The sequence below is a fragment of the Sturnira hondurensis genome, unplaced genomic scaffold (assembly GCF_014824575.4).
Source record: "Sturnira hondurensis isolate 20B ecotype Veracruz unplaced genomic scaffold, ASM1482457v3 Scaffold0006413, whole genome shotgun sequence".
In the NCBI taxonomy this organism is placed as follows: Eukaryota; Metazoa; Chordata; class Mammalia; order Chiroptera; family Phyllostomidae; genus Sturnira; species Sturnira hondurensis.
The window spans coordinates 28,789,381-28,807,287 of record NW_028079044.1 but is presented as its reverse complement, the minus strand read 5'-3'; the positions used below and the strand labels follow the sequence as shown (position 1 = coordinate 28,807,287).

The 17,907-nt window shown below is 43.8% G+C and overlaps 1 protein-coding gene across 2 annotated transcripts; it reads right to left on the bottom strand.

Moving 5' to 3' along the window:
- Window positions 1-4,447: 4,447 nt before the first annotated feature.
- Window positions 4,448-11,120, bottom strand: CTHRC1 (collagen triple helix repeat containing 1). 2 transcript variants are annotated; one of them, XM_037048334.1, is made up of 4 exons: window positions 10,880-11,120; window positions 7,348-7,569; window positions 5,370-5,586; window positions 4,448-4,973 (listed from the first exon to the last, which is right to left on the bottom strand). In XM_037048334.1, exons 1-4 carry the CDS (start codon window positions 11,030-11,032, stop codon window positions 4,831-4,833), a joined length of 735 nt encoding a protein of 244 aa, XP_036904229.1. In that variant the 5' UTR covers window positions 11,033-11,120; the 3' UTR covers window positions 4,448-4,830. The 2 variants fall into 2 exon arrangements, with proteins under 2 accessions (XP_036904229.1, XP_036904231.1); XM_037048336.1 differs by having other exon boundaries at window positions 10,925-11,120.
- Between the last annotated feature and the right edge of the window lie 6,787 nt (window positions 11,121-17,907).

Sequence of the window (17,907 nt, the reverse complement as noted above, 5' to 3'; positions counted from 1 at the left end):
TCCTTGTCCCAAACTAACAAGTAATCACACTCTAGCAGTCTAGGTATAATCAGGAGACAAAACAGTAAATTCAACCAGGAGAAGCCGAAATGATTGTTAAGTTAGGATACAGTAATACAACTACGGTAAGAGAACTCTAAGTGGTACCCTAGGGCTGAGGGAGAACACCCAAGGAAGGACAAGCTTGGAGAGGAGGGCCCTGCTCTGACACTCAGATGTCACTGGAGAAGGTGTTGCAGACCACTGGGTGGTGAGAAAGTGCTGGTTTGTTTGGCCAGAGCTGGTTTAGAATCATCTGCTACGCAGGCAATGACCCTCTGGGGCACAAGTGAGGCAAGGCTGGTGAGCATGTCGCACAGGGAGTTAGGACGTTTCTGCAGGTGCAAAGTCAGGAACAGGCCTTTTCCACATTGGAAAAGGCTCAGGAGCAACCCTGTAGGGGGCTGGCAAGCTAAGAGTGGTGGATGGGCATGCGAGGGAGTTTTAGCTCTGCCAGAAGCGTGAGGCCAGAAGCATGTGGTGGCCCTCTCACAAAGCCTGCAGTGAGGTGATCACCAGGCCTCCCAGGGAGGGCCTGCGAGGTACCTGAGGGACTCTGCATTTTGGGTACGCAAACACAGCAAAGCACCATCAGATGTCCACACACTGACACAGATCATGGAGCAAGAGCAAGAAAAAAAATTCAGTACACTGAAACCAGGAAGAAGTTTCTTTCCTCCTGCAATGTCCCTCCAGTATCCTCTACTTAATGTGCTCATTCTAAAGGAGAAATGCCCAGAGTCTAGTCCATTATACAGAGCAGGTACTGAAGGATGAGTTTGGAGCTGATACGAGGCTTCATCGACCCCCTTGACTGCTCTGCTTCCGTATGCACCCTTCTACAAGATTTGAATTTCAGTACAACAACAAGGCAACCATATTTTAGCCTATCCTCCTGTTAAGTGAGGTTCTTGCCCTTCTCTCAAATGAGAAGATGCAAAGCCCCGACAGTCATGGAATCCACTGCCAGCTGTTACCACTCAAAGTCAGTCAAGGTCCCAGTGCATACTCTGTTAATGAAAGGCTACTTAGTAAAGTTGACATCCACCAACTTTAAAAACAAAGTACAAATGGGAAGGAGAGGAAAGAAGAAAATGGTTAGCCTATATAAATAAACATATGAATAACAAAATATGCAAAGCTATCACATTCCTGAATTCTGTCACTGGGCACAGTTTCAACTACCCATTCCATATATTCCTTACCCACAGCCAGAACCCACACCTCTGGGCTCTTTTCCTACCTGGTAAAGGGATCCAAACATTTCTTCTCAAGGTGTCTGAACCCTTAATCATCCTGACTTTTTTCTGGTCATGTAGTTTTCCATTAACTTTTGCTGTTGGCATGGAAGTTTTAGGAGAAACCTTATAAAATGTCCAGATTTAGAATCATTTGCTGGTTTAGGCAAACCAGCAAATGAGTCTAAATAGGGTTCTCTAACATAGGCTTCTCTCACATGGCCCTCCTTGCTTCCACCATAGCAGCAACCAGTTCCCCTTGGTAATTGGGATCAATCAGTACAGCCAACTGATTACCCTTCTGTTTTTCACCTGTTGCTTAAGTGGTATAAGGAGAACAAATGGCCAGGAGGCAGTCTGTAGTAAGCAGAATTCTAAGGCTGACCGGCTGATGTACATACCCTGCATAATTTTGCCTTGTGGATTGTTGGAACCTCCAACAATATGATTGGATATCACCTCCATGATTGTGTTACATGTCAAAGAAATTTTGCAGGTGCAATTAAGGTCCCTAATCAGTGAACTAAAATCTAAACTGAGATTATGATGGGTGGGTTCGACCTACCTAATTAGGCAAGCCTTTATCACAGAGGAGTTCATTTCCTGGCCAGTTTAGAAGAAAAACAGCCCCGTTGTGAAAGGAGGGTCTGAGTGGCAGGGACCTGAGAGCAGTCCTCCGCTAACAGCAAGAAAGCAGGGACTGTCCTCACACAGCTGTAAGGAACTGACTGCTGCTAACAACCACGTGACCTGGGAAGAGGCTCTGGACCCTCACCTGAGATCACAGCCCCCGCCAACACTTGGGTTTCAGCTGAAGTGGTGGCACTCTGAGCAGAGGATACTTCCCGGGTGATGGGGTATGTGGTTAAAACCAGTTGATTCCACAGGCGAGTCCCATCGTTGCACATCTTGGCTGTGAAACAAAACTTCTTGAGCAGAAGCAGTGTGTGTGGAATGCCAGGACAGTGGGTAAGACTTCCTGTGAGTCCGTGGATGGTAGTGACGGCAGGAGAATTATAGTCAGAAAAGGCACACCTGCATCCAGAATATACGTCAGTTTCTGTGAGAGTGAATCTCTGCCCTTCTACGATAGAAGTCCAGTGTAAGCCAGGTAGGTAGGTGGCTGGCTTGTCCCCCCAGGAAATGGTGCCATATTTGGGACTCAAGTTGGTTCCTACTCAACAGTATCCCTAGCATCCCACACTGCTGAATCCACACACAGCCTCCATCCTTGCCACCATGGCTTCTCTGTCCGTGGGTCCACTGACCTAGCACTGGAGTGGCTGGGGAAGGAAGCCAGCTGCCATCCGGAGTATTGTTTTTCCACCTCATTATTAAGAGTTTCCTCTGCAGTGAATGCTCTTTGGTAGGCATTCTCACGGAACACAGATATCTTCACAGCCTACGACTATTCAAAAAGGTCTTACCTAGTATTTTTGTTCCCACCCCAAATGTCTTTAATCCCAGTCTCTATTTGTCAAAAAATTGACGCATCTTGGTTAACTTCCACCTGCCTTCAACATTTTTTTTATCTAGACTCCCTGTCACTCATCATTTGCAGATTGTTTTAAAGCATGTGCCAGATATCAATATAACTTTATCCTAAATATTTCAGTGTCTCTGAAAGATGAGCACTATTTAAAAGTAACCACAAAACCATTATCACGCCTAAAAATACATAATTATTCAATATCAAATATCTAATGTTCAAATGTCTTCATCTTAAAGCATCTAAATAAAGTTCAAACATTGAAATAGGTTGATATGATATGAAATCTCCCTTACTGCATATATTTCTTCCCTCTTCCCTCTTTTCTTGCAACTTGTTGAAGATATCAAGCCGTCTTTTGAGTTTCCCAGTCTGGATTTGCTGATTATAACCCTGTCATGTCAATGAACACTTTCTTCTATCCTCTGCACTTCCTAAAATTTAATGGTTATATCTAGAAGCTAAATCAGACCCAGGTTTGATTATTTCTTAGCAAAACTACTTTTTGGGTACTATTATTTACTTTCTTTAGGAAGCAGATAGCTCGGTCTTTTTTCTTTTTTGAAATGTTATCATTCATTGATGACCACTACTAGATCCCTTAATTCATGAGGGGGTGTGTACACGCACATGCATGTGTGCACACATACACACACACTTCTACAAGGAAAAATTTCCCTTCATCAGCTTGGTTACCCAGAAATATAGTTCACAGAGAGAAAGCAGAGTAAGTGCTGGTTTTTTATGTATTAATACCAGTTTTCAAAGTAACAATTTCATTTACTAAGTTGACCAATGAATTCTATGTTAATATCATCATGAACTCATGCATTTAAACATAGGTGGTGTGTTTCAAACCATTGCAGTTATTGTCTTTATTCGTGCTTAAATTGTACCATCTTTGCCAGTGGGAACCAATTCAAGTCGCCTGAAAAGGATCTTTTGAGTTGTCTTTGATAGCTGCCTTGTTTCCCAGAAATGCCAAGATGATCTGGGCCCACGTGGTACATTTCCTGCCCAGGGCTGAAGTCCCCCATTAATTCACGGAGACTTAGTTCCTTTGAGTAGGAAATGGTATGCAGAAACCACAATCTGAGCATTACTTAATTGGTCACTGTTTCTAGGCTTTTTCAGTAACAAAACAAGAGTTTGTTGTTATTGTTCTATAACTTTATGTGTGATAAAGTACTTTATGAATTTATATTGATACTTCCAATTCAAGCACAGGATTTGCTTAACTTTATCAGTCTCATACCTGAACTCCTTCTTCATGAACTCCTTCTGTGCAGCACCTCAACCCAGAATGATAGCACATCCTTTGAATTGTACTGCCCCTTTCAACAGCTTTCATGGCAATCAACATACAATCTTTGATTTGTTGCTATTTATATATATATAAATAGGTAATCAATTTGAGGGTAATCAATTTGAGGCCAGAATTCACACCTTTTCCCTCTTTCTTAAATAAAGATAAAACCCCTACAGTGTTAGTGTATTTCCTGACACATAAACTTCTTTTTCTCTGTATCCCTCAAAATATGAAACAGTGCTATACATATACTCTAAATTGAATATATCATTTTAATATAAATAAATACAAAATTAGGTTTATACTCAACTGTTCAGATACAAAGTACTAGACACTCTAATTTTAGTAGGAATGTGGTTAAAGATACTGAGGTTGTTTGAAATAAGTTTTATTTCACAGATATAAAACAATTTGGAACATTTACAACTTGTACAAAGACTAGTAGCATTTATACTCTAAAAAGTGCAATATTAAGAGAGCAGGAAAAAATCAAAGACTACCACGACATTCTAAATTATAGATTCAGGGAGTGGGATCAGGAAGAAAGCATTCTGTTCAACCACGAAGTCCTGAAACCACCTTTGATCAAAGGGAAATGAATAATACTGGACTTAAAAACTGTGTGAGGTCACACTTGGGTCTGTAAACACTTTGTTTTTCATTCCGATATGTACCTAAAAATTACAGAAAATGTCACTAAGTTGAACCATTCAAAGGTATAATCGAAAAGAGGTAGGGAGTGAACGTTAAAGAATTTATTTTGGCAGTTCTTCAATAATGATACGAGACACGGAATTCCATCCTGTGGAGGCGTCTCCTTTGGGGTAATCTGAACAGGTGCCCACCCAGATGGCGACGTCCACTAACCCGGCTCCGACTCCTTCACAAAGGCCTTCCACTGCAGAACAAAGGTGAATCGTGCTTTAGAAAACATCAACCCTTAGTTAAAGTTTGTTACGTTAGCAAGCCAGATAATAAATCTATTTAATGTACGGCGAATTAAAAATTCTAATACTTGATAAGTGTTTATCTTAGCACATAGTGTTAAAAGACAAATCCATATGCTTTCTATGACAAGTTTAGCAGGCACTTTCTTAACAGGTTTTAACTATAAAAACCAGAATTTGTTTTAAAATATGACCGCAAACCAAAAAAAAGCAATTTATTGGACTAAGCAAAGGTAGCATACACTTTTAAAAGCCAAGACTTTGTCCACATGACAGTGGATTCAAAACTAATCTTTGGTCTCTCAGGATCTGAGATTCATTCCGCAAGATGTCACTGTTCTACTTACCAGAAGAAGTGCGATGGATGTTAATTGTTGAATTTAGTTCAGGGCTTCCTTGGTCCAGATAGATTATGGCTTCGATGGGAAGAGGCCCGGAACATTCAGCTCCGTTGAACGTGAAATACCAGCGCTGACAGCACGCACTCCTGCACTTCAGCCGCAGGGAGCCGCTGAACAGAACGCGCAGGGCGCTGTTCGAGCGCATCTTCGTGAAGGTGCACTCCTGCCAGACACGGAAACGCGGCTCGGTGGGCATTTTGTCTTTTCGTTAAACAGATGTTTCACACTGTTTTGTGGATTTCAACTTTCCTTTACCCCAACCCACACTTAAAAGGCTTCACTTTTACCGAGGGAAAAAGATTCTCTGCTCGATAGATAAGTGACTCTGATATTGGGAACTCTAAAAAAATCAAATCATGGTATTCTTAGAATTATTCACCCCACTGAAGGTATCTTTCAGTTTTACCAAAAGAGATGGTCTTCAGTATTTGGAACAAATCCGCTTGTATGTTTACTTTACTTTTTTTCCTATCCCCAAAATGTGTCCTGAGCCCCACTGCTGGGTGCTCCAGATGCAGCAGCAATCAAAACAGATTCTCTGCCTCCAGGGAATTCACACTCTAGACCAGGACTGTCCGTGTGCATTTAGTCTTGACCCATTTGGATCGGATTAGCAGCACACAGCACCAGGGGTTCAAGCATGGGTGGGGTTCTTAGTCTTCACCCACGTGATATGATTATGTGGCCCAGGTCATCTTTTATTTTCTTCTTTCTCTAACTGGTCTGCAAACTTTATCTGCCAGTTGGGTCACGGTTCTATAATCTTTTACTTGCAGCTGGCTCCAGACCCGCTCTGACCACTGCTAAAAGGACCTTGAAAACACGTGAAAAGCTCAGAGTCCATAGCGATAGCTTTTAGCTAGAACTCAGCAACTTTGGATGAACCATAAATAAGCAACAAGTCTATCATTGTCAGACATTTAAAGACATAGGCAACATTTCCACAAAATGCTTTCTAAGAAATCACAAATGAAACTGAAAGTGGTCACAGGCGCAAAAAATATGGAAGAATTTTTGTGGAAATTCTATCACATAAAAATCAAACCAAGACAGCTGCAAATTTTTTATAGAACAGAGCAGAGCATCAAAGAGCAGAGATAAAAATTGGGGATAAGACACATAAGATTAAAACCATAGAGTTTTATGAAAATAAAATATCTCGTATTTGCCTGGCGATGGTAGTGGTTAATGTCAGAAGCAATACGCTGTGGATATGGAACCATGTACAGAATTGGTCAGTGAAGGAAAAAAGGCTTAGGAACTGTACCAGCTTCAACTCTATGCCGTCCCAGTAGACTTGCCAATCACTTTGAAGCAACCACTGACCAAAGCAACTGAGTAAGTTGCCAGCCAGGCTATTTTGAGTGACTCGCTCCCTAAGGGTTGGAGAATAATGTCAGATGGTCGCTGTGGTACAATGCTGGTGATTCCACTTCTCAGGCAGAGCAGTTTTGTGCTAGGCCAGCCTTCCAGGAAAAGGACAAATGCCAATGGACTTGCCACTTCCAGACGGTTCCTATCAGGTGGAAATGTCTTTGAAATGTCTTCCCACCTTTATGTCTGGAGCCACAGCAGAGTTTTTTAAGCTAATTTAAATTTACTTTAGGGTAAGATTTTCACTGTCCAATCTTGTGGACTCGTATGCTCTCCCTTTTCATTGGCATTTAAAAAAAAAGTAAGTATATGAGGTGTTAGGGTTAAGATAATACAATGATTTATTTGTCTTAGAAATATCTTTACAAAATTAACTGAAATGCTATCAATTTTTTTTCTCATTAACTTTAAGTCACGTTACCCGCTCCTTAAATTTTTAAAAGTCTTTTGGTAAAAGTAAAATACAAATCAAATTTCACTTAAAATTAACACTCAACTATGGAAACCCTTAAGTTTGGTTTCAACTTAGAATAAATCAGATTTCACTCACCGCGATTTTCCCAAGATCGATGCCATAATTCAGTGAGTTCCAGGAACACTGCTTGTAGTTAGGTGTCCAGGATTCCTCAAAGGTTTCCCTCAGGCATTCCCCCTTCTCTCCTTTGAATCCATCCCGACCTGGGATCCCAGGGGTACCAGGAATGCCATTGGCCCCAGGGCTCCCATCTCGACCAGGCACCCCTGCGGGCCCTTGTAAGCACATTCCATTATACTGCAGGGGAAAGAGGAAAGGGAGAGAGACTCTCACCACTTAACATGCCAAGACTTTGGTCTGATTGTAATTGCATTCATTTTGAGCCCTTGGAGGCAAGAATCCTTTCAAACCACTTGCTCATGTTCTAGATGGGTTATCACAGAGAACTGATGTTAACATTACTGCTAAAATACTGTGATTTCTTTCCTATTCTTTTAATTGAAAAATTGACTTTTAATTGAAGCAGTCAATGACCTTATTGTAGGTGACTACTTGTCTTCAATAGGGTGTTGGTGACCTAGCAGATATATCGAGTGCTAGGAGTCTCTGTTTTTCTGGGCGGGGGAGGGGCAGCAGCAGTACCACGTAGAAGTGAAAAGCACAGACTCTAGAGCCAGCTTCTCTGGATTTCAATGCCGACTCCACCACCATTAGCTGTGTGAGACGGAGCAAGCTGCTGAGCATGCCAGTGCCTTCTTCCTTATCCGCACAAAGGGGAAAACACTGCCTATGCCAGCCATGATTACTCCTACCGTTCCCCAAGAGCATGAACCCTGGGCAAGTGACCCTGGGCTAGTGTGTCCACTCCCTTGGGTGGTCCTTACCAGGGAGAAGAGAGTATCCACGACCCTCCAGTTAATACACTAAAGCCACACATTACTGTAGTTAGGTCAGTGGAAAAGGTGATATTTTGATTCCCATCTGTCTAATTCCTTGTTTGATCCACGTATTAGAGTCTTCAAATCTCAGACCCAATCCACTTAAAATTTTGCTTTAACATTCTTCCATTTGTGTAGATGTTCACAATCTACTATTCTATATAAGTATATTATCATTCTATATAAGTATACTGTCCAATGAGAATAAAAACAAGGTTCCTTATATATTAAAATAACTTCAAAGCTTATCTTTTAAGTTCACCGCCTGGGAATAGACATGGTCATGTTATAAAACCCAATAATGACGCTGCTTAGGGAGAACCTTATGTCTCTAATGTTTGCCAATTTGCTTTTCACATCACCACTTTGATCTTTATTTTGAGAAGTGCTTTTTGTGACTGACCAGTGCTGTTTTCCTGATTGTAAGGGGAGAAAGGACAGTGCTATTTATTGTCTGACAGTAAGGAAAGCAACAAAACTGCCAAAGTATTAGAAGACCTGCTAAAGTGTAAAGTATTCTAAAACAGTGTAGTTCATTTTAGACTTAATTTTTCATTTTGGTAATTTCACTCACTCACACTAGCAGATCATGCAGTGTTTGGACACAGAGTTCAAGTGGAAAAGGAGAAACAGTAACACTGATGGCATCCTCGGATTTCTTCATTGTGATTCTCGTAGGGACAAGATGCTACACAGAGTTGTATTTTCCTAGGTATTTATCAGTAGTTCTCAGCTGGGGCCTCCTTTTCCCCCAGGGGACACTGGCAATGTCTGGAGGCATTTTGGGGCTCTTAGCATCCAGAGAGCTCAGGCTAGGGATGCTGTTAAACCTTCTGCAATGCACAGGACAGTCCTGGCAACAAAGAATTACCTTGCCCAGAATGTCTACAGTGCTGTGGACGAGAATTTTAATCACTTTTTAATCTAAAAGGCCCCATAACTTTACCGAATTTGGTTTCACAGATATTCCATCTGCTTCTTTCATTTTAAAATGCTAACTCAGCACATGTTTTGGTACCTACTAGATAGGAGTAAAATATGTTATTGTGGAATGAAGCCCTCTTTCTTCCACTGGCCACCAGGGGGCAGAACTAGCTGGAAGCTTGAAAGAAATGCTTTGAAAGATCTGTACAAAGAAGTTGCTTTATAGAATCTGTTGAAACTTTTTTTAACGACTATGTGGACTTTTTTCCCCCAGCAAAACCAAATACAAGCTCCAGGACGCACCTGAGCCTGGTTACAGTAAGCTTTGCCAAGTCAGGCTAGAGTTGTAGGAAACCACAGGTACTGTAAATCTTTTCCAGGGAAAGAAAAAAAAATGCTAGCTTTATGGGGGGAAAGGGTTATTTTGTGTATCATAACTACAAATTCACAAAATGCAAGCTAGACATGAACCACATTCATTTGGTACAATTTTAAACAATTTAGACACTTAAAATAGAGCTGCAGCCCTGAACACATATTCTGCTTTGTGGAGCAAAATTACACAGCACATCACCAAAAAGAGCCGTGTGAAATGGCAGGAGATTTTTTCCAGAGACTTTGAATCTGGCTCTTGAATCTGCCAGGGAGCTTGGTTTATTAGCTCAATTTATAAGGGCAGCTTAACATATTTGAAAGGTTTTTTTTTTAAATAAAAAATGCCCCCTCTCATGTCTGGCAATGCCTGTAAACCATATTTGTGTGCAATTAAGATTGGCTTAAGGATGCCAAGGAATACGGTAGTTGTGAAAGCATCACTCTTGCCCTTCCCGGGGGGTTTGCTGACTTTCAGACGGAACGAGCTTTAAGCGAACAGAGTTTCCCGTAGATCAGCCCCTCAGAAAGCACTGGGGCTCTTCATTTGCTCTCCTGGAATCTGTCTTCTTGCTCATCCCAGGTCTGACGCTTCCACCTGGTGACCATGGGCTGAAAACCCAGGGCGTCTGAAAGGAGTGACCGCCTATCGGTCTAAAGAGAATAGAACGGGTCCTCGGAGGGTTAGTGCTGGGGTCTCCATGGGGTCTCCATTTCCCCTTCTGGCCATAAACCCTCTGATCCATCCCTGCCCCCAGCTGTGGTCATCCAACAACGTAAATTGCAGCCCACACTCCCTAGGAAGATGACCCGACATGACTCAGAGTCTTCAAGTTACAAAGCGTTTGGATGGAGGCGTTGTAAGGGTTGTTTTCCTCTCCTGCGGGCAGACGTGGCCATCAGTCCCAACAAAGGACACGTTGCATGTCCCTGGCCCAGCCCGCCCAGGCGATCGGCTGGTCCAGGGTCTCTCCTGGGCAGCTCCCGCAAGTTCTAACCTACCCAAGCCCCTCATTCTACTCTCATTGCTGCTCTAACCCTCTCCAACCTCACAGGGGAGCGAAAGGGTGGGGGGCCTCAGAGACTAGGAATTATTGCGCAAATCCTGTACTTTGGGGCATCCGACCCGTCCTACATAACACCTACGCTCCACGATACCTCGTTCATTCTGGTCCCAGGACACCATTACACGCACAGCCCAGGTCCTTCCTTACACACAAAGGACAAAGCAGGACACCCAGGCGCATGCACGTGAGACACACAACCTCCCAGCTGTACAGACCCCCCAACACCTGGACTTGGGCTGGCCGGGTGCAGCCTGTGGTTCTGCACCCTCCACCAGTACAGCAGAGCGCCCGGCTCCCTGCACTCACCAGATCCACCACCTCCCTCTGCCGAAGCAGCGCCTTTTGCTTCACCTTGGAGGTCTCGGAGGCGCTCGACGGGGCCCACAGCTGCAGCAGCAGGAGCAGCAGGAGGCCCAGGAGCCACTGCACCGAGATGGGGGCTGAGGCCTGGGGGCGCATGGCGCACAGTGACCCCGAGAAGCACGGAGCGGGAGTTGGAGGAACGGACGTGGTCAGAGTCTAGCCCCTCCGTGTTGCCCGGCCGGCGCAGGCTGCATCAATGCGCCTTTCACCCGTGCGCCTCCCTCCCTCCCCCTCTCCCTCCCGCCCCTCCGGACACCGGGAGTTTCCATCCGGCAATAGGCCGGAGCCCCTACCCGGAGCTTGATGTAAGGTGGGCGGAGAGCCGGGCCCGCCTTCTCCTGCGGCTGCTGCTCAGCCGGCTGGGACCCCCGTGGGGCTGTGTAGACCGCATGGAGATTCCTCCTGCAAAGTCGGGGTGAGCTGGCTGTCCTCACGTAGCCACAAGTGGAGACTTTGAGGACAAGAGTGGAGCCGGTAATGCCTCAATGAATATTGTAGAGGCTCGTGCCTTCACAAGTGTCCAGGGACCGCCCTCAAGGGTTGTCAAACCCTGGCACCTCCTGCAAGCTCTTTTTTGGGGGTGGCTTTTTGAGGGGGTAGGAAGAGCCATAGGTATCACCAGGTTCTCCCAGTGGCCCACGGCCCAAATGAGTAAGTAACACCGTTCACTGGTGTTAACACTTGCTGCGCTCCGGAAACAACGCAGTCTATTACACAGACTCTCCATCCTCTGGTACTGTGGAGGCGCATTTCCTCCGCTCGGCCGCGGTCCGCAGGTGAGGAAACTGCCTGTTCAGGGAGGTTAAGCAACACTCAGTGGTGGAAGTTTACGTTTGAGGAGTAACCCTTGATCTCTGATTGAGGTCTTTTTCTAACCCCTTTCTCCCCCTTTCACCGTCCTTTGTCCATTCTGGAAGGAAGCATCCTCTGGAACCCAGCCCACCCACCCACCAGTCAGGGCCAGGTGGGCTCCTTTATACACCACTGGCTGGCATCAGCCAGGACAGAAGTCACGCCATGCTTGGAACAGCATGAAGGCAATTCTGCTGAGGTAAAATTCAGCTCAGTAGGGTTCTCTTTGGAGATGCAGCCAGTTTCTGCAAGTTATAGTGGACTCAACAGGTGGGTATTAAGGAGAAGGAACAATCGGCAGGGGAGCAGGTAGAACAGTTCTAGAAATGTTCACTCTTGGGCCAGTTTCATTCCTGTTTATTAGAAGAGGCAAATAACCAGATGGGTTTTAAAGCCAGAGCTGGCTATGTAATTTGCCCAGCCCAATGCAAAATGAAAACGCAGGGTCCTTTGTCAAGGAATTATTAAGAATATCACCCTGGCTTGTGTGGCTCAGTGGACTGAGTGCTGGCCTGCAAACCGAAAGGTCACTGGTTTGATTCCCAGTCAGGGCACATGCCGGGGTTGGGGGCCAGGTCCCCAGTTGTGCGAGAAGCAACGGATTGACGTCTCTCTTGCATGTCAATATTTCTCTCCCTCTTGTTCTCCCTTCTTCCCTCTCTAAAAATAAATAAATAAAATCTCTAAAGCAACAAAAAAAGAATTTCAAGACTGTCGACAGAGCAACATTTCAGGCGTGGGACCCTTCTAACTGCAGCTGCACAGGTCGCTCACACAGGAAACCGGCCCTGTTTAGAGCTGACCAGCGTCCCAGCAGGTCCCTTTTGCAGCCAAACCACTATGGTGGGAGCAGTCCAGAGGCCGGATAGGAGAGGAGGCACCGCCACAGAGTCTGACTTCTAGCCACTCGTAACTCCTGCTACTGCCTGATCACCCAGCGACTTCAGATGGGCCCTCTCTGTGCCAGTTAGGATCCAGATTGTGGTTTTAGCAAAGAGCTGATCCTGTATTAACATTCATGCATCTTTAAACTATGCATTCACATAATTAATCAAATTACTATGCAAGATGAGTAAATAAGATATCATTATATCTTATTGATATATATCTTATATATGTTTCAAAGACAATCTATAACAATCTACATGTACTTACGAGGTCTGTCTGGAAAAAGTCCAGTCATTGTTAATATAACGAGAATGGTTTGTAAAACATTGATGCTACGGAGAGTGGACTGGAAATTGCATGCATGAACAATGACAACTTCACTGTACTAGTTACTGGAGGCAGTAGATGCTGTTGAGTGAGCAGTGTACTGTGTGGCCGTTGCATTCAAAATGACTGAATGAGCAAAGTAATGAATCTGCATCAAATTTTGTGTACGTCTGAACATTCCTCCATGAAAACTGTTTAGATGATTCAGAAGGTTGTGTCCATGGGCAACTGGTGACTGGCAGCTTTATCACGACAACGCACCCATTCATGCATCACATCTTATGCAAACTACAAATCACCCAGGTGACTCAGCCCCTCTTCAGCCCAGATTTGGTGCCCTGTGACCTCTGGCTTTTCCAAAAACTAAAATCACCTGTGAAAGGGAGATTTCAGACCATCAGTGAGATTCCGGAAAATACAACAGAGCAGCTGATGGTGACTGGGAGAACTGTGTGAGGGCCCAAGGTACCTACTTTGAAGGGGACTGTGTACAATGTTTCTTCAATGTACATTTCTATTTTCCACATTATGTGGCTAGATACTTTCTGGACAGACCTTGTATTTTTAGCATACAAAGGACTTGCATATATCCAGGCTCCCAGTTCCAAGAAATTATCACGAAAGCATTCCCACTATGGGTTTGATTGACTTCACTGTCTCTGTTCTTACTTCTCTGCCTCTGTGGCTTGCAAAGTCACTCATCCTTCCGCCTCTGGAATTTACCATCTTAGTCTAGTGGAGTGGGCTTGGTCTAAGATTTAGGCCCATTCCACCATCACAGATGTCAGTTCCAGTTAGAGATTACAGATTAGATTAGGATCCTGGGTGATCTCTCCCAAAGATTTTCAAATGTTCTGCATATTTTCTGTTCAAGTTTTCTACTTTTTATCTATCAAACTATCAATGCATTTCTTGTCTGTCATCAAAGTCCTTTAAAATGTATATCTTCAAAACATTTAGTCTTCCCACTTAGGAACACACTATATCTCTATTTTTCAAAACCCTCTTTTGTGCATTTGCAATATTTTATGATTTTCTTTATTTAGTTCTATATTTCTCATTCAGGCTATTATAGATTTTGCTGCTGCTGCACATGGAATCTACTCATACTGATTCCACTATCAATTGTATTTTTTTATTACTGTGTAATGAATTGTCACAATTTTAGTGACTTGATACAAATTTATTACCTCCCAGTTTTTGTGGGTCAGGAGTTCAGCATAGGTTAGTGTCATACAAAGCTGATGTCAGGGGTCAACCAGGGGGATCTTCATCCGGAAGCTTGACTAGAGAGAGATGCTCTTCCAACTTTCCTGCAGTTGTAGACCTGAGGTCCCTGCTTTCTTACTGTCTGTTTTCTGGGGACCATTCTCAGGGGCATGCGAATTGGCCTCTTCTGAAGGTCCTCTCAGTTACAGTTAGAATCTCTGGCTTCAGGAAGGCTGCAGTCCCCTTTAAGGGCTCACCTGATTAAGTCAGGCCCACTCAGGATAATCTCCCCTTTGATTAATTCAAAGTCAACTGATTGGGGAACTTGCACCTGCAAACTCCCTTCTGCCAGGTAATGTAACACAGGAGGGGGAGTGGCATCGTCATGTTCACAGGGTCACTCATCCTCAAAGAGAGAGGACTACAGGCAGAAATCTTAGGGAGCTGTCTTAGAATACTGTCTGCCACACAGAGCAATGGGCTATGGCTGGAAGCTTCTCATTTTCATCACTGCCTGTTTATAACATAAAAAGTAATCTGTTTGGCAGGGGCAAGAAGACCAAAATGGGCAATAAGTACACATATTCTAACCACACTAGCGATAGGCATCTGCCAATAGAGTTCTATTTGTTTGTTTGTTTGTTTGTTTGTTTTGCAGGAAAGCAAATAGAGAAGGTCCTCACCTTTTAAATCTTCAAACATTCACTTATCTCTCAATCAGCCTTTCCATGCCAAGTGTATCTTTTATGTGTCAGTCGCTAATGAACTTCAAAGTATCCCATAATCACTGCCTGCCAGTCAAAAAGTCTGTGTTGCTATGTTTATAAACAGTACTTATGCTATTATCCACCCAATGTTTGTATTTGTTCTTATTATTTTCTAAAAAAGGGCAAAAAGAAGGATGAAGGAAAGGTGATATAAATGACAGGAGCTCATAAACTTAGGATAGTTAAAATAAATATAGAAATCCATGGGCTGAAATTGCCAGTTTTTGAGAATCAGTGAGACTTGTTGGAATTAAAGTAGAAGAACCTATGTATCTGTCTGTAAGCAGAGTAACACAAACCATGCTGGATATTTTAACCAAAGAAGACTGAGTAGAAGGGGTCAGTTTCCAGATGCTGGAAGCCAGGGTGCTCAGGAAATCCAGGTGGTCTACTCAGAGGAGGAGCTACCACCCCTAGGGCTGGGACCCAAAGGAGAAGAGGTGTCTCTGGGGGAGGTCCTAGAAGCTAGAGCTTGGAGCAAGTCCCATCCCCGTCTCAGAGGACACAGTTGGTTCATGGACTTCTGGTCGGATCACCAAGTACACAGCACCCAGACCACTGAGGAGCCCCGGGCAGCTGGCGCCTCTGAGGGATGGAAGTGAAAACTGTAATTCCCTTCTGCTTGGTGACTTCCTGAGCACTTTACCTGATACTTATAAAGTCCTCTCTCTGTACACATGAGCTATTATTATTTTTATTATAAAAGGAGGGGCTTCCACATAAAATGAAAAGAAGCCATGATTCAGCAGGTGACAATTAACCTATATGTACATCAGTTGTATCATTCAAGGTCTTACTTGGAGACGGAAACCACTCTGAGAATTTGAAACAGAAGGAACTTAATGTAGGGAATTGCCTACAAAGGCTAGAAGCTCGACAGAGGACAGTGAAGCAACCCAAAATTGTCCATAGCTGTAAACTGCCACCATCCTTAAAGCCAGAGAGGCATAAGGTGACCAGTCAAAGCTGGAATCACGGTGGGCTTGTCTAATGGAGGTGGGAGCCACGAAAGAGAGGAAGGCACTGCCAGAGAAGGAAGATAAGCAGTACCCTGATTTCCCCCTCCCCCACCCTCTGATCTCTGATTGCCCGAAGGCAGCTGGGGGCCTCTGAAACAGGAGCCTGGGAAACAGCCTGCAGATGTCCCTGAGGCTCCTGTGCTGAGGAGCAGAGCAGAACAGCAGCACGAAGGATGGGTCTGAGGGCAAACAGCACTCATCAGAGCTGCAGGGGAACCGAGTTTCTCCCTCCACGAGCTCATGTTCACACACAGCTCGACAGTCCCACAGGATGGTGGCTTCCTCCGCATTCCTAAACACCTAAATCACCAGCTCGTTCAGACTGGTACTAAACAGCTAATCGTCCGCATCCCACACTAATAAACATTAAATATACAGCACACTTACCATCTCATGAGTGAGTGGAATTTTTATAGTTCCAAGGAGAATAAAAGCTGATGGAAAATTATAGGACCTACATGTCATTCATGAAAGATGAGTGGAAGTCCCTTGATGTGATGATCACGGTGAGTCTATTCTACATGCATCCCTTTCCAGCTGTGCTTATTTATACCACTGGAAGCTGACCCCTTATTTATACCACTGGAAGAGTTACATTTCATTTATTCTGAATTGGAGCATGCTACACACTTTCAAATTGGGTAGTCCTTCACTTCCCATAGAACTTTTTCTATTTTCTTAAGTACCCGAAACCGTGCACTTTCTGCCCTCCTTTATTGTGCCCTTTGTACAGACGTTTTGAAATAAATCAGCATCCTCTGAACAGACCGTGCATTGTAAGAAGTCCTCTAAAAATTGTTCACCACGGAGATCTGTGTTTGAAAATGGTCAAGATGAAAGGCATTTCTGGGCAGTTCAGATGACTTTTTGCAGCCTGCATGTCTCTGTCAAAGCACAAAGAATGGCCTGTTTCATGATAAAAGAAAGCCAAAGTAAGCAGGATACTTGGAATTACATCTTAAAACATGTAGGTTTACAAAATACATCCAGGTCTCCCATCTCCCTAAACCACGGTTTCTGGTTATTTCCCCCCTGATAGCTCCTCCTGAAAGTTAAAGGTATAATCATTTTGTTGATATAAAGTCAGGTCACTGCAATGGAAATTGAATGTGCAACTTCACAGCTCCCCAAACTGTCTGATAGAAAATGCTAACCAGTAACAGAACAGGACTTGGCTGGTGACAGGAGGGGAAGAAAAAGATCAAGAGGTTTGGACACAACTCAAGAAATGGGCAACCGTCCAAAGAAAAAACAAGAGTTAATGAAATGATTCATTGTAATTATGGCATAGAAGTTACCAGTTGTAGGACTTGCCAAACACTGTTTATAAAATTAAAATTAAGCCCAGGCATATCCTTTTCATAATCCTTACCATGATTTAAAAAAACTGTTTTGGCACTATTATCAGATACTTGGAAGTATTATTAGAATTGTCAGTATTACAGAATTACCAGTATTAGAAACATCTCTCACCGCTTTTACCTTCTAACTCTTGGTTAGATTAATGATTCCTATCTCTATGGACACTATTGACCCCTAATTTATTTATGGAGGCGATAGAAGGCATGCTGTGCCACTTACAGATGACCCAAGGCTGGAAGAGATAGTTCCAGCTGCTTGCACCAAAGCCACCTGGGAAAGAGCTGCTCGGCAGCAGTTTCTGAGAAAAAGATCAGGATGGTCATTCAGGTCTGGGGTGGATGCTAGAGGGAGCAGGGCGAATATGGAATTAGCCACTTGCTAAAGGAAAACTCAAGAGCTGTTATACAGAAGGAAGTTACCTGAGATTGACTCAAGAGAGTTAAAAGTTCTCACCATCTTTTAAATGGGTATAAATATCAAGGACCCCCCAATCATAGGCAAATTTTCTTTTGGATCTTAAATTTGGTGGCTAGATGCTGCTGTTGGT